Genomic DNA, 22,755 nt, shown 5'->3' with positions numbered 1-22,755 from the left:
TCTTCAATCGCTCTCCCTCGAGAACGGTAGACCCAATTTTAAAAGCGTTTCCGCCCGTGAGAAGCAAAGAAGTAGAGGGATATTTCATGCCAAACTATGTTTGTGTAACTGTCTGTTTAGTGGTCAAAACGATAGTTGTTTGGGAAAGTAATACATTGCCTTGCTGCTGGCATGATTTACAGACACTTGAAAGTGAGGCGATGGGTTACGAATACGGCTATAGTTACAGATTCGTAGCCCCGATTTGAAATCCGCAGCTATGAAAGCAGAGAAGCAGGGGAAGATTTTATTAGGAACTTTTTTCCTCAAAAATGCTCCGAAAATGGTCAAAACGACCGTTGTTTGGGAAGGTTGAAAAACAAGTGGTAATGCAGTTCCAAAAACAGCTGTACCGTAAGTTCCGTATGTAATATTTTGATTCTGCACACAGCTATGAATAGCAGAGAAGTAGAGCAATATCCCATTCACTCTAAATTCTTGTCTAACTTGTTGCAGTATTGGTCAAAATAGACACGGCTTGCCAAAATGTTACAGAAACTGATGTTGGTGCTGTTACTTAAACTCCTGTAGCTTTTGATGCAAATATAATTTTTGTCTCCAAACTCCAGATTTGAGTAGCAGAGAAGTAGATGAAGCTGGAATACTTGACATTTCCTGTCTCAGTGGTTGCAAAGTGGATTTATTAGCTGATTTGTGTCAAAAATTGCTTGATTTCACATACAAAGAATGTCACTTGGAAGTGTTGATGTCACAATGGGGCACTTGAGTTTCTTGAGAGATCCAATGAAAGCGGAAGGATGACATAAAGTGGACAACAAGGTAAAAAAAACGGATACAGTATAACAGATATCAAAAATTCTATACAAACAACGTGATCGAGACCGTTGCGAATTTGTTGATATTGGAAAGGCATTTCTAGCTTAAACGGTGTAGGAGGAGTGTCTCCTCGTGATTTTGGCCCTGCAGCGTCTGCGAGTATCCTAGCCAACGGTTCCGTTTTGGAATATCAGTATTGACACAGAGAGCTGTTAGTGAAGAGCAGGTGAGGGGTTTCTTCAATCGCTCTCCCTCGAGAACGGTAGACCCAATTTTAAAAGCGTTTCCGCCCGTGAGAAGCAAAGAAGTAGAGGGATATTTCATGCCAAACTATGTTTGTGTAACTGTCTGTTTAGTGGTCAAAACGATAGTTGTTTGGGAAAGTAATACATTGCCTTGCTGCTGGCATGATTTACAGACACTTGAAAGTGAGGCGATGGGTTACGAATACGGCTATAGTTACAGATTGGTAGCCCCGATTTGAAATCCGCCTTTTTCTATGAAGAGCAGAGAAGCAGGGGAAGATTTTAGCTTGCGGAACTTTTTTCCTCAAAAATGCTCCGAAAGTGGTCAAAACGACCGTTGTTTGGGAAGGTTGAAAAACACGTGGTAATGCAGTTCCAAAAACAGCTGTACCGTAAGTTCCGTATGTAATATTTTGATTCTGCACACAGCTATGAATAGCAGAGAAGTAGAGCAATATCCCATTCACTCTAAATTCTTGTCTAACTTGTTGCAGTATTGGTCAAAATAGACACGGCTTGCCAAAATGTTACAGAAACTGATGTTGGTGCTGTTACTTAAACTCCTGTAGCTTTTGATGCAAATATAATTTTTGTCTCCAAACTCCAGATTTGAGTAGCAGAGAAGTAGATGAAGCTGGAATACTTGACATTTCCTGTCTCAGTGGTTGCAAAGTGGATTTATTAGCTGATTTGTGTCAAAAATGGCTTGATTTCACATACAAAGAATGTCACTTGGAAGTGTCACAATGGGGCACTTGAGTTTCTTGAGAGATCCAATGAAAGCGGAAGGATGACATAAAGTGGACAACAAGGTAAAAAAAACGGATACAGTATAACAGATATCAAAAATTCTATACAAACAACGTGATCGAGACCGTTGCGAATTTGTTGATATTGGAAAGGCATTTCTAGCTTAAACGGTGTAGGAGGAGTGTCTCCTCGTGATTTTGGCCCTGCAGCGTCTGCGAGTATCCTAGCCAACGGTTCCGTTTTGGAATATCAGTATTGACACAGAGAGCTGTTAGTGAAGAGCAGGTGAGGGGGTTTCTTCAATCGCTCTCCCTCGAGAACGGTAGACCCAATTTTAAAAGTGTTTCCGCCCGTGAGAAGCAAAGAAGTAGAGGGATATTTCATGCCAAACTATGTTTGTGTAACTGTCTGTTTAGTGGTCAAAACGATAGTTGTTTGGGAAAGTAATACATTGCCTTGCTGCTGGCATGATTTACAGACACTTGAAAGTGAGGCGATGGGTTACGAATACGGCTATAGTTACAGATTGGTAGCCCCGAGCCAATCCGCCGTTTTCTATCATAAAGCAGAGAAGCAGGGGAAGATTTTATATCGCTTGCGAGAACTTTTTTGCTCAAAAATGCTTGTGAAAGTGGTCAAAACGAACGTTGTTTGGGAAGGTTGAAAAACACGTGGTAATGCAGTTCCAAAAACAGCTGTACCGTAAGTTCCGTATGTAATATTTTGATTCTGCACACAGCTATGAATAGCAGAGAAGTAGAGCAATATCTGTTAACATTCACTCTAACTTCTTGTCTAACTTGTTGCAGTATTGTCAAAATAGACACTGCTTGCCAAAATGTTACAGAAACTGATGTTGGTGCTGTTACTTAAAACTCCTGTAACTTTTGATGCGAATCTCATTTTTGCCTCCAAACTCCAGATTTGAGTAGCAGAGAAGTAGATGAAGCTGGAATACTTGACATTTCCTGTCTCAGTGGTTGCAAAGTGGATTTATTAGCTGATTTGTGTCAAAAATTGCTTGATTTCACATACAAAGAATGTCACTTGGAAGTGATGATGTCACAATGGGGCACTTGAGTTTCTTGAGAGATCCAATGAAAGCGGAAGGATGACATAAAGAGGACAACAAGGTAAAAAAAACGGATACAGTATAACAGATATCAAAAATTCTATACAAACAACGTGATCGAGACCGTTGCGAATTTGTTGATATTGGAAAGGCATTTCTAGCTTAAACGGTGTAGGAGGAGTGTCTCCTCGTGATTTTGGCCCTGCAGCGTCTGCGAGTATCCTAGCCAACGGTTCCGTTTTGGAATATCAGAAATTTGACACAGAGAGCTGTTAGTGAAGAGCAGGTGAGGGGTTTCATTATTGCTGGAGATCAACAAAAACTTATAAAGAACACTCGATATCTGAAAACATACCTCAAAAATATTTGATTTCAAGATGACAAAAATATTACAATCTGAGACCTATTGGTCTGAAGTCTGTTGCACTTCCATCTCTGTTAGGAACTGTCTGACAGAGAAAAACCATCTAATGAGGGACATTTTAGCAGAGCACTCCCTCTCTCAAGAAACATTGAGAAAGAACTTGATTTCAAGGTGGCGCCAGGATTTGATCCAGAGAAATTGTCTAATAAGGGAGATTTTAGCTTGTGATCAACATAACCTAATAAAGAAAATTCTCTCTTTGAAAACATACACATAAAGTGTTTGATTTCAAGTTGACAAAAAAATTACAATCTGAGACCTAATGATCTGAAGTTTGTTGCACTACCACCTCTGTTATGAACTGTCTGACAGAGAAAAACCATCGAATGAGGGACATTTTAGACTGAGTAACATAACCAAAAAAGGAGCACTCCCTCTCTCAAGATAAACTTAGAAATAACTTGATTTCAAGGGGGTGCCAGGATTTGAATGTGAGAGATTGTCAAATAAGGGACATTTTTCACTGAGTAACATATTCTAGAAAAAGAATCCTCTAACATGGAAATACTCTTTGAAAGCACTTAATTTTAAAGGGACATCAGGAATTGAACCTGTGACCTCTTGATCTGCAATCAAATGCACTACCACTGAGCTATACCCCCCTCTGCCAGAAATTGTCTAAAGGTGGAAAAATTGTCTAATTAAGGGGCATTAAAGCTGGAGATCAACAAAAACTACTAAACACTCGATCTCTGAAAACATACCCAAAAAGTATTTGATTTCAAGATGACAAAAATATTACAATCTGAGACCTCTTGATCTGCAGTCAAATGCTCTACCACTGAGCTTATACCACCTCTGCTAGAAACTGTCTAAAGGTGGAAAATTTGTCCAATTAAGGGACATTATTGCTGGAGATCAACAAAAACTAATAAAGAACACTCGATATCTGAAAACATACCCCAAAAATATTTGATTTCAAGATGACAAAAATATTACAATCTGAGACCTATTGGTCTGAAGTCTGTTGCACTTCCACCTCTGTTAGGAACTGTCTGACAGAGAAAAACCATCTAATGAGGGACATTTTAGCAGAGCACTCCCTCTCTCAAGAAACACTGAGAAAGAACTTGATTTCAAGGTGGCGCCAGGATTTGATCCAGAGAAATTGTCTAATAAGGGAGATTTTAGCTTGTGATCAACATAACCTAATAAAGAAAATTCTCTCTTTGAAAACATACACATAAAGTGTTTGATTTCAAGTTGACAAAAAAATTACAATCTGAGACCTAATGATCTGAAGTCTGTTGCACTTCCACCTCTGTTATGAACTGTCTGACAGAGAAAAACCATCGAATGAGGGACATTTTAGACTGAGTAACATAACCAAAAATGAGCACTCCCTCTCTCAAGATACACTTAGAAATAACTTGATTTTAAGGGGGAATCAGGATTTGAACCTGGGACTGCCTGATCTGCAGTTCATTGCTCTACCAATGAACACTACCCCCTCTGCTAAGTACTGGCTAAAGGTGGAAAATGTGCCTAATAAGGGATATTATTGCTGGAGATCAACAAAAACTAATATAGAACACTCGATATCTGAAAACATACCCCAAAAATATTTGATTTCAAGATGACAAAAATATTACAATCTGAGACCTATTGGTCTGAAGTCTGTTGCACTTCCACCTCTGTTAGGAACTGTCTGACAGAGAAAAACCATCGAATGAGGGACATTTCAAACTGAGTATCATAACCAAAAAAGGAGCACTCCCTCTCTCAAGATACACTTAGAAAGTACTTGATTTCAAGGGGGTGCCAGGATTTGAACGTGAGAGATTGTCTCATAAGGTACATTTTTCACATTTTTCCTAAAAAAAGAGTCCTCTACCCTGAAAACACTCTTTGAAAGGAATCAATTTTAAGGTGGCATCAGGATTTGAACCTGCGACCCCTTGATCTGCAGTCAAATGCACTACCACTGAGCTATACCACCTCTGCTAAGTACTTGCTAAAGGTGGAAAATTTGTCTATAAGGGACATTATTGCTGGAGATCAACAAAAACTAATAAAGAACACTCGATATCTGAAAACATACCCCAAAAAGTATTTGATTTCAAGATGACAAAAATATTACAATCTGAGACCTATTGATCTGAAGTCTGTTGCACTTCCACCTCTGTTAGGAACTGTCTGACAGAGAAAAACCATCTAATGAGGGACATTTTAGCAGAGCACTCCCTCTCTCAAGAAACACTGAGAAAGTACTTGATTTCAAGGGTGCGCCAGGATTTGAATGTGAGAAATTGTCTAATAAGGGAGATTTTAGCTTGTGATCAACATAACCTAATAAAGAAAACTCTCTCTTTGAAAACATACCCATAAAGTGTTTGATTTCAAGTTGACAAAACAATTACAATCTGAGACCTATTGATCTTAAGTCTGTTGCACTTCCACCTCTGTTATGAACTGTCTGACAGAGAAAAACCATCGAATGAGGGACATTTCAAACTGAGTATCATAACCAAAAAAGGAGCACTCCCTCTCTCAAGATACACTTAGAAAGTACTTGATTTCAAGGGGGTGCCAGGATTTGAACGTGAGAGATTGTCTCATAAGGTACATTTTTCACTGAGTAACATATCCTAAAAAAAGAGTCCTCTACCCTGAAAACACTATTTGAAAGGAATCAATTTTAAGGTGGCATCAGGATTTGAACCTGCGACCCCTTGATCTGCAGTCAAATGCACTACCACTGAGCTATACCACCTCTGCTAAGTACTTGCTAAAGGTGGAAAATTTGTCTATAAGGGACATTATTGCTGGAGATCAACAAAAACTAATAAAGAACACTCGATATCTGAAAACATACCCCAAAAAGTATTTGATTTCAAGATGACAAAAATATTACAATCTGAGACCTATTGATCTGAAGTCTGTTGCACTTCCACCTCTGTTAGGAACTGTCTGACAGAGAAAAACCATCTAATGAGGGACATTTTAGCAGAGCACTCCCTCTCTCAAGAAACACTGAGAAAGTACTTGATTTCAAGGGTGCGCCAGGATTTGAATGTGAGAAATTGTCTAATAAGGGAGATTTTAGCTTGTGATCAACATAACCTAATAAAGAAAACTCTCTCTTTGAAAACATACCCATAAAGTGTTTGATTTCAAGTTGACAAAAAAATTACAATCTGAGACCTATTGATCTTAAGTCTGTTGCACTTCCACCTCTGTTATGAACTGTCTGACAGAGAAAAACCATCAAATGAGGGACATTTCAAACTGAGTATCATAACCAAAAAAGGAGCACTCCCTCTCTCAAGATACACTTAGAAAGTACTTGATTTCAAGGGGGTGCCAGGATTTGAATGTGAGAGATTGTCAAATAAGGGACATTTTTCACTGAGTAACATATTCTAGAAAAAGAGTCCTCTACCCTGAAAACACTCTTTGAAAGGAATCAATTTTAAGGTGGCATCAGGATATGAACCTGCGACCCCTTGATCTGCAGTCAAATGCACTACCACTGAGCTATACCACCTCTGCTAAGTACTTGCTAAAGGTGGAAAATTTGTCTATAAGGGACATTATTGCTGGAGATCAACAAAAACTAATAAAGAACACTCGATATCTGAAAACATACCCCAAAAAGTATTTGATTTCAAGATGACAAAAATATTACAATCTGAGACCTATTGATCTGAAGTCTGTTGCACTTCCACCTCTGTTAGGAACTGTCTGACAGAGAAAAACCATCTAATGAGGGACATTTTAGCAGAGCACTCCCTCTCTCAAGAAACACTGAGAAAGTACTTGATTTCAAGGGTGCGCCAGGATTTGAATGTGAGAAATTGTCTAATAAGGGAGGTTTTAGCTTGTGATCAACATAACCTAATAAAGAAAACTCTCTCTTTGAAAACATACCCATAAAGTGTTTGATTTCAAGTTGACAAAAAAATTACAATCTGAGACCTATTGATCTTAAGTCTGTTGCACTTCCACCTCTGTTATGAACTGTCTGACAGAGAAAAACCATCAAATGAGGGACATTTCAAACTGAGTATCATAACCAAAAAAGGAGCACTCCCTCTCTCAAGATACACTTAGAAAGTACTTGATTTCAAGGGGGTGCCAGGATTTGAATGTGAGAGATTGTCAAATAAGGGACATTTTTCACTGAGTAACATATTCTAGAAAAAGAGTCCTCTACCCTGAAAATACTATTTGAAAGCACTTGATTTTAACGGGGCATCAGGATTTGAACCTTTGACCTCTTGATCTGCAATCAAAAGCTCTACCACTGAGCTATACCCCCACTGCCAGAAGTTTTCTAAAGGTGGAAAAATTGTCTAATTAAGGGGCATTATAGCTGGAGATCAACAAAAACTAATAAACACTCGATCTCTGAAAACATACCCAAAAAGTATTTACTTTCAAGATGGCAAAAATATTACAATCTGAGACCTATTGATCTGAAGTCTGTTGCACTTCCACCTCTCTTAGGAACTGTCTGACAGAGAAAAAACATCTAATGAGGGACATTTTAGCAGAGCACTCCCTCTCTCAAGAAACACTGAGAAAGTACTTTGATTTCATGGTGGCGCCAGGATTTGATCCTGAGAAATTGTCTAATAATCTGTTGCACTTCCACCTCTGTTATGAACTGTCTGACAGAGAAAAACCAACGAATGAGGGACATTTTAGACAGAGTAACATAACCAAAAAAGGAGCTCTCCCTCTCTCAAGATACACTTAGAAATAACTTGATTTCAAGGGGGTGCCAGGATTTGAATGTGAGAGATTGTCAAATAAGGGACATTTTTCACTGAGTAACATATTCTAGAAAAAGAGTCCTCTAACATGGAAATACTCTTTGATAGCACTTGATTTTAAGGGGGCATCAGGATTTGAACCTGTGATCTCTTGATCTGCAATCAAATGCTCTACCACTGAGCTATACCCCCACTGCCAGAAGTTGTCTGAAGGTGGAAAAAACTAATAAACACTCGATCTATGAAAACATACCCAAAAAGTATTTGATTTCAAGATAACAAAAATATTACAATCTGAGACCTATTGATCTGAAGTCTGTTGCACTTCCACCTCTGTTAGGAACTGTCTGACAGAGAAAAAACATCTAATGAGGGACATTTTAGCAGAGCACTCCCTCTCTCAAGAAACACTGAGAAAGTACTTGATTTCAAGGGGGCGCCAGGATTTGATCCTGAGAAATTGTCTAATAAAGTAGTTTTTAGTTTGTGATCAACATAACCTAATAAAGAACACTCTCTCTTTGAAAACATACCCATGAATTCAAATTATTGTTTAGATGGAGTTCGCCAACTTGTGTTGGGGACAACTGAAGCATTGTCGCTGAGCCTAACCCTAATTATTTTCCTGACCTTAATCTCATTCACCTGACCTACATCAGTATCGCCACTGGGGAACACACCCAAAATTAAGCCCAGCAGCCTAATTGATTGCCTATCTTAATTAGTGTCAGCTGCTGTGGCATTATTCCTTGTTGTGGAACTGCACGTATTGTCCTTAAAACATGGCCGATCATCTGTGCTAGTTTTGAAACAGGTTATCGTAGATGGTGGCAGAAATGCTAAATGTAAAGATGTTTAAACTTTTTCTCCTAATTGCTGTCATGATGTGGTCGTCTCCGGGGAATTTCTCAGAAGCAGAGAAAGTTGAACAAGGTATGTAGCCTACTCACCATATACCTATGTGCTAGCAAACAGATGCTTGAGTTAGTAAAAAAAATCAACAATGCATGCTTCCTTGAAATGATAATTATCTGCAGTGCGTCTTGAAGAAACTGTATGGCTGTCTGCTTGAACAGTCTTCCAGAAAACACTCGTTTAATCCTGTTTCATATTGCTGTATGTTGCTAAAGGTTCACATCATTCATTTCAAAATGTTATATTTATAATAACCGCATATGAAATGATTTTGTCAATGGGTATAACTGGACCACTTGACGCTGATAAAATGGCCCTTGACTAAATTCAGTAACATTCTTCAGATGTGCATGTTGATGAAAATGCTACAATGAACACTGAAGTAAGAAGATTACCTTTACTCGGTTCATCGAACACGACTGAAATGACTTATGGCTTTGTTGCAAACAGTATTGCTGTGATCTTGTATGGCAGCAACTTTGTCCCTGTCAAAAAGATAGAAACTGGTGATGGTAAGCGATCCATAAAAAAATCATAATGCATGTTTTTAAACTTCTCTCATTTGACCATCTTGTAATATTTTAACATAAATACATCTTCAGGGATGTTTTTCCAGTGGGTGAACTGTGCATCCATATTGGTTGTTTCGATGATTGGTGACTTGATGCTCCACTCCCCCAAATTCCATCCGTTGGCAATGCTGGGAGGTGCAGCCTGGGCCACAGGTATGACTTCAACTTTCAAGCTGTACTGTAACCTTCACACAAACATAAATTGGGCCAACCCCCCCGAACTACTGAAATGTTTCATCAATGTTTACAGGCAGTTTGACAGTTGTCCCCGTAGTAAAAGCCATTGGCCTTGGACTTGGAGTTTGTATTTGGGGATCCAGCAGTTTGCTGATGGGCTGGATAAGTTCAAGGTAAGGTTGTTTTTTGTGTGTGTGTGTGCAGTAAGTCCTCATATTTTACATTTGAAAGGGCAATTCATATTTAGGCTCAAAAGAACCATTTCCATAGGAAATATGTTCTTAGACCAGACATTGAGTCAGAGGTTATTTAAGTTTTTTTTTACCAGGTTTGGATTGTTTGGTATTGAAGCACAGGAAGTTGCCAGACCAGTATTGAACTACTGTGGTGCTGGTTTGTGCTTGTTGAGGTAATGAGTCATGAAAGCACCTAATCCAATAACTCAGAATAATATTCTTGTCACTGGTCAATTTTTTATTAATTTTATATAGTCTATTGAACTCCCATGACAATCGCATGGCATTTACAATTTTTTTTTGTTTCCAGTGGACTCATTCTTTTCTTTGTGAGGACTAATGTTGGAGAACATCCACATTCAGAATGCACCCCCTTACTGATTAACAGGGTAATTATGCTTGATGTTTTGGAAGTCTAAATGCCTTTGCTCAATAGCCATGCAGTATCAATTCAGTTCAATTAAAAAAATAATCTGCGGGGCAATCACCGCAGCAACGGTGACATGAAAGCGTACCACAACCCATTCCACACCGCAACTTCACAGCATGACCAGATTTAACACCCAAGACATTACCGCACATCAGCTAATGACTGGTTTGTCTATAAAGTATGTAATTCATGACACTTACTGTAACAGCTCTCTAGAAACATCAGTGAGGTGAAAAGTGTAATCAATTCTTCTGCCACCACAGGACAGACTTGTCACAACTGCAGAAATATATTTTGAGTTTGCATTGAGATGACCATGGGAAACTGCTGTGCTAACTTATCGTGTACACATCTGACTTGACTATTTTGTTTACTTAAGATTGTGAATTCTGGTGTCTATGGGCCTTCGGAGTCCTGGGTGGATGTCATGGGAGCAAAGAGAAAACGCTGTGTGTGAGTACACCCCTTAATCACTCATGAGCGTTGCGTTCACAATTGAGTGGTTGGAGCTGGGCTGAAGCCAATTGATTTGGGCTCTAGTTACATGTTGGGACGTGACTTAAATGAACATTTATTTATTTTTTACTTTTGGACATGTGGCTAACTCAGTAGTTATCGATGCAGTCATAGAAACTCTCACCACCCTTTTGACTTCTTCAGAGGCTGCTTGTTGGCTGTTGTTGCAGGCCTGTTGTATGGGGCCTCCTTTGTTCCAATCCTCTACATAAAAAGCCATGCGGCAGACCACGACAGCATCTGCTATGGAGCCAGTCTATACGGTGAGGTGCTAGGTGGCAGGATCCTAGAGACTGTATCCAATCATGCATTAACCTCTCTGGTACAAGTGGGATGGTAGCGTCCCACCTTGACAACAGCCAGGGAAATTGCTGGGTGCCAAATTCTAAAAAATAGAAATCCCATAATTAAAATTTCTCCAACATACAAGACTAAACACCATTTGAAAGAAACTTCTTGTAAATCCAACCAGTGTCCAATTTCAAAAAGGCTTTACTGCAAAAGCGCACCATGCAATTATGTTAGGACAGCGCCTAGTCACAGAACTTTACAGCCATCTTCCAGCCAAGGAGAGGGCTCAGAAAAGTCAGAAATAGAGATTAAATTAATCACTGACCTTTGATCATCAGATGGCACTCATAGGACTTCATGTTACACAATACATGTATGTTTTGTTCGATAAAATTCATATTTATATCCAACACCTCAGTTTACATTGGTGCGTTCAGAAATGCATTCTCAAACAAATGTCCGGTGAAAGTGCAGAGAGCCACATCAAATTACAGAAATACTCATCATAAACATTGATCTAAGATACAATTATTTAACATACATTTAAAGAAACTTCTCCTTAATGCAACCGCTGTGTCAGATTTCAAAAACGCTTTACAGCAAAAGCACACTTTGCAATTATGTTAGGTAAGCACCTAGCTACCAAAACCATACAGCCATTTTCCAACCAAGGAGAGGTGTCTCAAGTCAGAAAGTGTTAAAATGAATGACTTACCTTCGATTTTCATCTGGTGGCATTCCCAGGTCTCCATGTTAGACAAATGTTAATTTCTTTCGATAATGTTTCTCTATCTCCAAAAACCTCAAGGCGCGCTCTAAACACCAAGACGAAAAGTAAAAAAAAGTCCAATAAAAGTTAGTAGAAAAATCAATCCTCAGGTTTTTGTCATAAATAATCAATAATATTTCAACCGGACAAAAGCTTTGTCAATAGAAAAGGAGAAACAAGAAAGGTGTCTTCCTGGTCATGCGCAGGACTAATGTCTGGAAATTTCTAATGTCCTCTTTTTGAAAGTACTGTCTGAAACAATGCCTAAAGACTGGCCATGTGTGGTGGAAGCCATAGAGATAGTGAACTGGTTCTTAAGTCTTTGTATTGTGGAAAGGCTTTCATTAGAAATACAGCCTTTCAAAATAATAGTACCTCCTGGTTGGATTTTCCTCAGGTTTTCGCCTGCCGTTTCAGTTCTGTTGGTAACTTTAGTTTTCTATCCAAATCTACTAATTATATGCATATCCTAGCTTCTCGGCCTGAGTAGCCTCAGTAGCAGGCAGTTTAATTTGGGCACGCTTTTCATCCAAAATTCCGAATGCTACCCCCTACACTCATGAAGTTAAACTCAGTAGTTTGTTTAATGCTGAAGAGTGTTTATCCTCAACGTGTTAAGTCTACATATTGTCAACCTAATTTGCCCCCCATTTCCTAGATCTTGACTATGTGTTTGCCATGTGCTGTGGAATCTACCTCACCAGCACGGTGTATTTCTCCATCTACTGTGCAGTCATGAGGAACAGACCCAGGCTGTTCTCCAGAGCCATCCTGCCAGGTGCTCTCCACTCAAATTCTAATTATCTCCTCTGCCTGAACTGTGCCCTAAACTTCTACCCTCCCCCTTAAAATATGGGCTTGATGCAATCATGGGGGTTTCTATCATCATCCATGAGGGCAGATTGAGTCCAGGGCTGGCTTAGAAGTGTTTCCCAACTCCAGTCCTTGACTGCCCCCAACAGCACACATTTTTGACAAACTCCTAATTCAACTTGACAACTAATCATCAATCATTTGACAAATTGAATCAGGAGTTTTTGGTCCAGTGTCACAACAAATATGTACTATTGGGTGTACTTGAGGACCCAAGTTGAGAAACACTTGGTTAAAGAATTGGGCCTGGGAAAGATAATGCCATGTGATATTATTTTGTAAAGAATGTTAAGTAGGGTGTCACTAAATCTCAAAATCCTATCTTTAGGCTTTTTGTCAGGTCTGATGTGGACGTTGGCCACTTATTGCTGGTTTCTGGCTAACAACTACCTTAGTGCCGTGGTCACCTTTCCCATCGTCTGTGCAGTAAGTACACCTCTGGGATGCCCCCTGACATACTTTATGTGGGCACCACTTCAAATTAGTGTATTTGGCTGTTTCAGTGATACCAGTTGCTGACAGGTGTATAAAATTGAGTGCACAGCCATGCAATCTGGAATGGAAGCAAGTCCTCATAGCAATGTTCCAACATCTATTGGAAACCCTTCCCAGAAGAGGGGAGGAGTTTATAGCAGCAGAGAGGGGACCATCTCATATTAATGCCTATGATTTTGGAGTGAATGTTTGACGAGCAGGTTACATACTTTAGGTCATGTAGTGTTTTTGCTCAATGACTCAGTTTGTATAGCACATAACTTGTGCCTATGTCTGTGTATAGGTTATGACATTGAGATTTGGTGATGTCTTTTTACAGAATATAGTTTGTGCCATTGTCAGTTTCTTGAAAATGTGCTACCGTTCCCGGTAATGCTAAACGGAGAGGACCTGACAATGGTGCTTTGTAAACATGAAGGTGTAAGTGATCCAATCATTTCAATTAACAGAATTCCTCTTTCTAGGGTAATTGTCTAGTTGCAGCTCTGTGGGGAAGTCTGGTTTTCAAAGAAGTCAAAGTAAGTGTCCCGGAGTGAGCAAATTTAGCTGATTTATTAGTCTAAGAAACTGCCTCAGCTTCTAGGAACAAGGCACACTTGACAATTGCTGAAATTGAAGTATGAACTCTCAGCCATTTATGTAATTTTGCGGACAGATAAAATCCAGTTCCACGTTAATTTTCTAATTTAGGTTTTTGCCCTAGAATTTCCAAATGTAATACAAACCTTGCTGATTTTGAAGTAGCTGGTCATCCCATCCCTTTTTGACCCCGGCTGAGTATCATTTAGTTCTAATTAGCTTGCCCAATGGCGTATATTTTATATCCTGTTGCGCTTATGCATGCCTCCCTTTTCAACACCATTCCGCTCACAATATGGTTATCCTGTGCCAACCCAATTTGACAGTGACATGCCATCAGATATTTGCTGTATTGACTAATGCTCGTTTTGTTTCAGGGTTTGGTGAACTGTTCAATCTTCATAGTAGCCTCCTGTGTTGTCCTGACTGGATCAATGTTGACGGCCTTCTCCAATGTGTAACAGAATCAATATAACCCCCTAGATGGCAGCATTTATACAGGAGTGGCCATCCTAAGGGAGTCCTGAGGTGATGTGTTCTGAATGTTGCCAATGGGAAGCTAATGGACAGCTGATTCACAATCCCCTATTATGTCTGAGACAATTATATCTGTTCTTTACAATGCATTCCTATCTGAATGTTCTGTTACACCCTCCTGAACAAGGCCCTAGATGGTGAAGTGTGTTTGTCTCTGATAGTCCTTCAGTTTAGTCTGTACATCTAATGGAGCACTTTATCACCTGGTTAATGAGGGTTCAGCTGTTGCTGGGACTTCTATTGTCACGTATTCAATAGTTTGACGAATTCAAGGGCATTTTGAATGTTAAGAGGGACGATGTATAATTAATTTAAAATGTTCATACTCTACTGAAAATATTTATGGTGTTGTCTGTGGCATTTTACTATGTTTGTGAGTTAAAGTCATAATTTTGTAAGATCTTAATGTTAATCTTTATATGGGACATGTTTGAATAAAATGGCTAACACTCAAGTTTGAGCAGTGAACTTTGAAGAGAACCTAGTGGGGAAAACAGGAACCCTAAATAGTGTGCTAATCTACAGCATAAATTGAGGCAAACTGCTGCCTTTCAGTCTTCATGGTTTTATCTGAAAATGTGTACCTCTCTTCCCAGATGACCTATACTGAACAAAAATACAGAACCTATGGAAAGTACTCAGACCGCTTGACTTTTTCCACATTTTTGTTACGTTACAGCGTTATTCTAAAATGGATTAAAATAAATTCCTCAGCAATCTACACAACCCCATAATGAAAGCTGAAAGTTTTTCCAAATTTAGAGACTGTATTAACAGATACCTTAATTACATAAGTATTCAGACCTTCTGCTATGAGACTTGAACTTGAGCTCAGGTGCATCCTGTTTCCATTGCTAATCCTCGATGTTTCTACGACATGATTGGAGTCCACCTGGGGGATATTTAATTGATTGGACATGATTTGGAAAGGCACAGCTATCTAAGGTCCCACAATTGACAGTGAATATCAGAGCAAAAACCAAGCCATGAAGTCAAAGGAATTGTCCATAGAGAAGACCGGATTGTGTCGAGGTACAGATCTGGGGAAGGATACTAAAAAATGTCTGCTGCATTGAATGTCCCTGATCAGAGAGCTGACCAATAATCTGGTCACTTGGACAGTGCTCTGGAGTTCCTCTGTGGAGACGGTCATCTTTCTGGAAGTTTCAACCGTCTCTGCAGTACCAATCAGGCCTTTATGGTAGATTGGCCAGATGGAAGCCACTCCTCAGTAAAAGGCACATGACACCCCGCTTGGGGTTTGTCTAAAGACTCTGACCATGAGAAACCAGATTCTCTGGTCTGATGAAACCAAAATTAAACTCTGACCTGAATGCCAAGCGTCACATCTGGAGGAAACCTGGCACCATCCCTACGGTGAAGCGTGGGGGCAGCATCAAGCTGTGGGGATGTTTATCAGCATCAGGGCCTGGGTGACTGATCAGGTGTGAGGCAAAGAAGAATGAGGTGAAGTACAGAGATCCTTGATGAAAACCTGCTCAGGACTTCAGACTGTGACGACGGTTTTACATTCCAACAGGACAATGACCCTAAGCACAGGGCAAGACCATGCAGGAGTAGCTCAGCCCAGGTCTCTGTCCTTGAGTGGCCTAGACTTGAACCCAATCAAACGCGTATAGAGAGACCTGAAAATTGCTGTGCAGCAACGCTCCACATCCAACCTCAAAGCTTGAGAGGATCTGCAGAGAGGAATGGGAGAAACACCCCAAATACCGGTGTTCCAAGGTTGTAGCGTCATACCAAAGAATGCTTGTTTCTGTAATCACTGCCAAAATGTGCTTTAAAGTACTGAGCAAATGGTTTGAATACTTATAGTTGTGATATTTCCGGTTGTTATTTGCAAAGTTTCTAAAAACCTTTTTTTGCTTTGTCATTATGGGGTATTGTGTGTAAATTTAAGGGAACGCATATTTAAGAATAAAAAAATCTACTAAAATCTGACTGCAGGAATTTTTCCTGTTGCCAGATAACTGAATGTTAATTTCTCTACCATAAGTCACCTTTCACCACATTTTAGAGAATTTAGCAGTATGTCCAACCGGCCTCACAACTGCAGACCACATGTAACCACACCAGCCCAAGACCTCGACATCCGGCTTCTTCACCTGCGGGATTGTCTGAGACCAGCCACCCGGACAGCTGATGAAACGGGAGTATTTCTGTCTGTAATAAAGCACTTTTGTTGGGGGGGAAACTAATTCTGATTTGCTGGGCCTGGCTCCCATGTGGCTGGGCCAATGCACTACTAGGCATAATTAGGGCCTAATTCATTTATTTCAATTGACTGATTTGCTTATATGAACTAACTCATCATTAAATGTTGTGTGTAGGGTTGCACATTTTGGGGAATATTCAGAGGTGGAAACTTTCCGTGGAAATTAAGAATATGTGAATTAACGGAAATATATGCAAATTAATATTAATAATTTAAATATAGATGTTTTTTGCATTGGATATATTAACCATATCATATGGAGACAGAAACATAAATATTTTACCTCATCAGCAGTAGACATAATTGCAAATAGAATTCCAATCGAAATAAAAACAATTTAGTTACGAATTGAACGTTAATTAAATTAGTTGATTCTTCACATGAGATTATTTCACTGAACAACAAAAGGGAATATTGAATGATCCCCAATGATCCATCACATCTCCAAAAAATGTTTTCAACATCTGTAAAATGATAGTCTAGAAACTAAACCTTTGGTTGTCTTCCTCTCAGGCTTCCATGTCTTCTCCCTGGACCTCCTCAATGTCCACCTCTTGAACATCAGACGCTGAGGCCTCATCTCTTCAACCTTGTTGAGGATGGCTCGTTGTCAGGCTCAAAAAGCCTCAAATTTGCACAGATGGCCACCAATATTTCAAGCCTTGTACTGATCAGCCTGTTGCGCACTTTGGTGTGTGTGTTCCCAAACAAAGACAAGTTGCGCTCAGAGGCAGTTGATGTTGGTGGGATTTGGAGAGTAATGGAGGCAGGGGAATGAGCCTCAGATCCACAAAGTCCCTTCCACCAAGTGGCTGATGAGATATTTTGGCACGACTGCCATATTCCATCTCCATCTCCATCCCAAAGTCCTTGCTTGGAAGTGTACTTTGCCAGACTGCCAAGAACCTTGCCCTCTTCCAGGCCAAGGTGGCGAGACACTGTAGTGATGACACCATAGGCCTTATTGATCTCTGCACCAGACAGGATGTTCTTGCCAGAATATGGGGTCCAACTTGTACACTGTGGCATGTATGGGCTTCAGGCAGAAGTCTTCATGCTTTTTGATGTATTTCAGAACTGCAGTTTCCTCTGCTTGGAGCAACAGGTAAGTGGACAGGGCAGCACGGATTTCTTCTCTAACATCTGCAAGCAGAGTCTGAACATCAGACAGGATGGCATTGTCTCCCTCAATCCGTGTAATGGCTACTGCTATAGGTTTCAGGAGTTTCAGGCTGCTTACCACTCTCTCCCAAAATACATAATCCAGGAGGATCCTCTTGATGTGGCTGTTCATATCGACAGACTGTGATATGGCCATTTCTTGGAGAGACTCCTTCCCCTCCAGGAGACTGACAAACATGATGACAACACCACCTCAATGGGTGTTGCTGGGCAGCTTTATTCTTCTCACTTTGCTTGGTGAGATTGATTGCTGCTCTAACTTGATGAACCTTCACATACCTAACCAATTCCTTGGCTCTCTTGTAGAGTGTATCCATTGTTTTCAGTGCCATGATGTCCTTGATGAGCAGATTCAATGCATGAGCAGCACAGTCAATGGGTGTGATGTGAGGGTAGGACTTCTCCACTTTAGACCAAGCAGCCTTCATGTTCGCAGCATAGGCTGTCAACAGTGCAAATACCTTCTGTGGTCCAAGGCCATTGATGACTGCCTTCAACTCATCTGCAATTTTGAAACCGATGTGTACGTTGTCCCTTGTGTCTGTGCTCTTGTAGAATACTGGTTGAGGGGTGAAGATGATGTAGTTAATTATTCCTTGCACACGGACATTCGACCACCCATAGGAGATGATTGCAATACAGTCTGCTTTCTCTATGATTTGCTTGACCTTCACTTGAACTCTGTTGAACTCTGCATCCAGAAAATGAGTAGATAAAGCATGCCTGGTTGGAGAGGTGTATGCTGGGCAGAGAACATTCAGAAATCTCTTCCAATACACAGCCTGTGAGCATAAGAGGTGAACCAGTTGCATACACAGCTCGAGAAAGACATTCATCAGCATTCCTCTACGTTCCTCCATTGAGTCAAAAAAACTTCTGATTCCAGGAGGACCATGAGCTGTTGCTATCGATAAGGTGTCTGATTCATAATTTTCACCTCGAATAGAAGTAGAGGGACTTTTGTCAAAGGTTGCTTGTTGTGAGCGCTGAGGGAACTTTATGCATTTTGCCAGCTGATTCTGCATATTTGTTGCATTCTTCACATCCGATTTGGCACAGTATTTGCAAATGTACACAGCTTTTCCTTCTACATTAGCTGCAGTGAAATGTTAGCTGCAGTGAAATGTCTCCACACATCAGATAGTGTCCATGGCGTTTTCTTGTAAAAAAAACAAATACAATTCCATGTACAGATAAATAGTTAAGCAGTTAGATTAAACAACTCCTTTGTAAGATAAATGTTTTAGAATGAAACATGTATGGAAACAGGTGAATTAACACTCCTCAGTTGGCAGGCTCAAGGAAGCTAAAACCCACATGGTAGAAAAAACTAACTAGCAGACATTGTTAACAATGTTAACAATTATACATTATTTAAACACACTTTGCTGTAGGTTACTATTTACTAGTTAACAAAAAATTAATGTATGTCATATAAATTATATTCACCCCACCCAGTATTGTAATTAAAACTTACCAGAAAACATGCTCAATAGCATTTCATTTGTGTGCAAGATCTTGAGAAACAGCTGTACATGTGATGGAAGAGTGCAACTTGGGAGAGTGAACCTGATTATTTATCCCATGGCAATATGCAATAGTTGTTCATTCTTAATGAAAAGTGAATTGTTAAATTTTCGCTCTTTGCTTCTGAATCCACACAATGGGCTTTTTATTAACATGTAAAAGAATAGGAAATGAGTACTAATATGAGAACTTCAGTCATTTCTTTGAGGGGATATGGCAATGGGTATTTTTTGTGCTTTCGTTAGGCTGACGAATCGGGGAATAACTCACTTCAGAATCTGTGTAGCTGTAGCAGCTATCTTGTCGAGGCTACTTTTGAATAGGAGGACCACAGGGACAAACTATTGTTCCTCGGGTTCAATCCTAGGCTTTAAATCCCCTCCTTTTGTATTAATTATGTATAGTTTGAGAAGTACTTGTATGACCCTGCACTTTCAAAACCTCCCAGCTAATCATGATAGGTTGTGTCTGTCAGGACAGCAGACATTGTTGATGCTTTACCTCCGGGAGTAAGGTGTACTTCAGATGTCATAGGTTTCCTAGATGGGCACCATAATTGTTCTACTGTTCTGTGTTGTCCTGAAAGGGGTGGATGTTATCATTGGTGTCCTAAAATAACCTGTGGCTATAGTGGAGTGGAAACAGAAGTGTCCAGATACACAATAGAATTAACGCACATAGTGGCCATGTACTTAGCGGAGTCCAAACTGAAGTGTTAAAACACAGAATGAATTAACCTATTTACCGATATTCTCACACCCTGCATAGAGGGATTTTGTTATTGACGATCATAAAAACAATGTGTAAGGGAAGGACGCAATGTTGGCTCAAGTTCTTTGGGACATTCTAATTACTCAGATTTTGCAGAAGGTGTCCCTGCACATATAGTCCCAACTCTGATTATCTAACTTTATAACAGTTTCAAATTCATGTCTGTTGTCTGTAATGCTGTAAATCAACAAATCCATAAGATGATTAAAACAGAGCCCACACACTTGTTCTAGCGTAGCTTCCAATGAGATCTCCCAATAACTGATTGGATGAAAACCCAAAAATTGTTAAATGCGTTACTGTTTTTAATTTCAATCTGAATAACAATGCTATTGGCGCTGGTCTCTGGTGCTTTTTGGGATGTAATGATACTACTGTAGGATCGGACAATGAAAGCAAAATCCTGTTGAACTGTACTGAATAAATCCACCTAAGTTTTAATTTTGGTCACCTGGCACAATGAATGGACATAATACTGATGAAATGCCTCAGCAGATTGCTTTTCTTGTCGAACTCGTAAAGGCGATGTTTCTATATTTCATCTACGCATTCAGCTTTTATTTCCTACTGTCTGTTGAGCATGAGACATGACATTTTGAAAGAAGACCGTACTTTAATAGAATAACCGCACTATGCCTCCCCCCACCCCCAGCACCTTAACCAAGAAGTTTAAGTTTAAAAATTAATACCTTTAAAAAAGGATTCGCTCAAACTATCGGACAATGAAGTTAAAATGGAGCTGCACTTCATGTCATGTTTTTAAATGTTCATTTTAAAGCGGCAATTTTAGGGCAGGTCAGCGCGCTTGCTCTACGAGTGCTTTGAGTGCTTCAGCATTATGCAAGCAGCATGACCATTCATAAGTAAAGTGCACTCAACGATGTCGGCCCACATTCACAAAGCCTCACAGAGTAGGAGTGCTGATCTCGGATAGTTCCAATTTGTCATGTTTATTCGGATCCCCATTAGCTAACGCTGTAACACTAGCTAATCCTCCTGGGGTCCAAAACCAATTAACAAGACATGACAAACGACCACAAATCACGACTTCACAAACATTCACCAAGGAGACTTGTTTTAGTTTAGTTTAGTTTATTAATTCGACCATTAAAAAAAAAGCAAGCACACATAAAACTTAAAAGCCATACATGCACATGAAGAAAATCATCGAGGTTAACACACAATAAAGTCCAGGACTTATTTCCATTGTGTTCCTCTAGAGACAAGATAGCTAGACAAGATCAAAAACAGTATGGCAGTGAAATAATAAAACAAAAACATAGAAGGGGAACACCTATCTCATCATTCCAGTTACATCATAGGGGTTATTCATACGGTCACAGAGGACATCAAACATATTTTTACTTTATGTTTAAAGCTGTCCAGAGAGGACATTGTTTTTATAGGCAGAGTCAACTCATTCTATTCTGAGGCTCCAGTATACAAGAAAGTACCTTACCCAGCATTACTCCTGAACCTTTATGAGCACACATCAGCAACACCTGATCTGGTGCTATGATTGTGTGCATCCCTAACACGAGGAAAGTAATCAAACCAAACCTACTCTAATCTGGGACACCCTAGCCTCAACAGACAGCCAGTTTAGTTCCTGAAAGCAGCTCCTGCCTATGTGAGTACCTGGACTCACCTTCAATACTACCCTGATCAGCTTATTCTGGGCTATCTGGAGCTTCTCCTTCATAAGTTTAGATAAGCCCCCAAACCAGGAAGTACTAGCATAGTCAAAATGACATTGAATGAGGGCAGTAGCTAGCACTATCATGGAGTTCTTATCAAACAGCTTGGACTTTCTAGCCAAAAACTTAGTTCTGGCATTAACCTTCCCTAGCACCTTATTGGCCATGCTCACACCTCCCAAGATTCCATCAAGGATACATCCCATGTAGCTAACAGAGGTTTTAGTAGTCAGCACCTCACCCCCTAACTCCACTCTGATTTCAGACGACCTACACAATTTAAGTCTGGATCTAAAAATAATTGCTTCAGTGCAGAGATAGCTTATTTTAACCAAGCCATTTGCTAATGTTTGTAATCTCTGTGCTAAGTATTCTCTCCAACTTAGTTTTACTTTTGTGAGACACCAGAAGTGTAGAGTCATCCGCATAAAGAAAAAGATGGCAAGAACAAGCATCTTACATATTGTTAATATACAATAAAAACAGCAGAGGTCCAAGTACGCTCCCCTGCAGAACGCCACAACTCATTGGTTTTGCCTGAGACAGTGAACCATTAGCCTCTACTACTTGCTCCCTTCCTGATAAATAGGACTTTACCCAGCCTAGAGGGATACTGCTTAACCCCAGTGCCTCCAGTTTGTAGATTAGGAGACAGTGGTTTACTGTATCTAAGGCCTTCTGTAGGTCAAGCAGTACCATTCCAAACAGATTTATATCTCTTTCCTGATTAAGTTTTTATTTTATTTTATTTATCCGTTATTTTACCAGGTAAGTTAACCGAGAACACGTTCTCAATTGCAGCAGCGACCTGGGGAATAGTTACAGGGGAGATGGGGGATGAATGAGCCAATTGTCAGTCAAGTCAGTCAAGTAAAATAGACATGAATCAGTGGAGTATGTTTTTCGAAAACCCAACTGAAAATCATA

General features: G+C 39.9%; 1 protein-coding gene and 5 non-coding genes across 6 annotated transcripts; 1 reads left to right on the top strand and 5 right to left on the bottom strand.

The window, feature by feature from the left end:
- Nucleotides 1–3,837: 3,837 nt before the first annotated feature.
- Nucleotides 3,838–3,909, bottom strand: trnac-gca (transfer RNA cysteine (anticodon GCA)). The gene has a single exon. It is a non-coding gene; the product is annotated as a tRNA-Cys (tRNA).
- A 1,265-nt stretch (nt 3,910–5,174) lies between these two features.
- On the bottom strand, nt 5,175–5,246 carry trnac-gca (transfer RNA cysteine (anticodon GCA)). The gene has a single exon. It is a non-coding gene; the product is annotated as a tRNA-Cys (tRNA).
- A 702-nt stretch (nt 5,247–5,948) lies between these two features.
- trnac-gca (transfer RNA cysteine (anticodon GCA)) lies at nt 5,949–6,020 on the bottom strand. Its single transcript has one exon. It is a non-coding gene; the product is annotated as a tRNA-Cys (tRNA).
- A 1,476-nt stretch (nt 6,021–7,496) lies between these two features.
- Nucleotides 7,497–7,568, bottom strand: trnac-gca (transfer RNA cysteine (anticodon GCA)). The gene has a single exon. It is a non-coding gene; the product is annotated as a tRNA-Cys (tRNA).
- Nucleotides 7,569–8,145: 577 nt separating this feature from the next.
- trnac-gca (transfer RNA cysteine (anticodon GCA)) lies at nt 8,146–8,217 on the bottom strand. Its single transcript has one exon. It is a non-coding gene; the product is annotated as a tRNA-Cys (tRNA).
- Nucleotides 8,218–9,310: 1,093 nt separating this feature from the next.
- On the top strand, nt 9,311–14,339 carry LOC135545009 (transmembrane protein 144-like). The gene is made up of 11 exons (XM_064972676.1): nt 9,311–9,452; nt 9,543–9,665; nt 9,763–9,862; nt 10,018–10,098; nt 10,236–10,314; nt 10,735–10,808; nt 11,016–11,134; nt 12,590–12,709; nt 13,133–13,230; nt 13,764–13,817; nt 14,256–14,339. The coding sequence occupies exons 1-11, from the start codon at nt 9,311–9,313 to the stop codon at nt 14,337–14,339; spliced, it is 1,074 nt and encodes a 357-aa protein (XP_064828748.1).
- The last annotated feature ends 8,416 nt before the right edge of the window (nt 14,340–22,755 follow it).

Source organism: Oncorhynchus masou, chromosome 9 (genome assembly GCF_036934945.1).
Source record: "Oncorhynchus masou masou isolate Uvic2021 chromosome 9, UVic_Omas_1.1, whole genome shotgun sequence".
NCBI lineage: Eukaryota > Metazoa > Chordata > Actinopteri > Salmoniformes > Salmonidae > Oncorhynchus > Oncorhynchus masou.
This window is presented reverse-complemented; position numbering and strand designations above follow the sequence as displayed.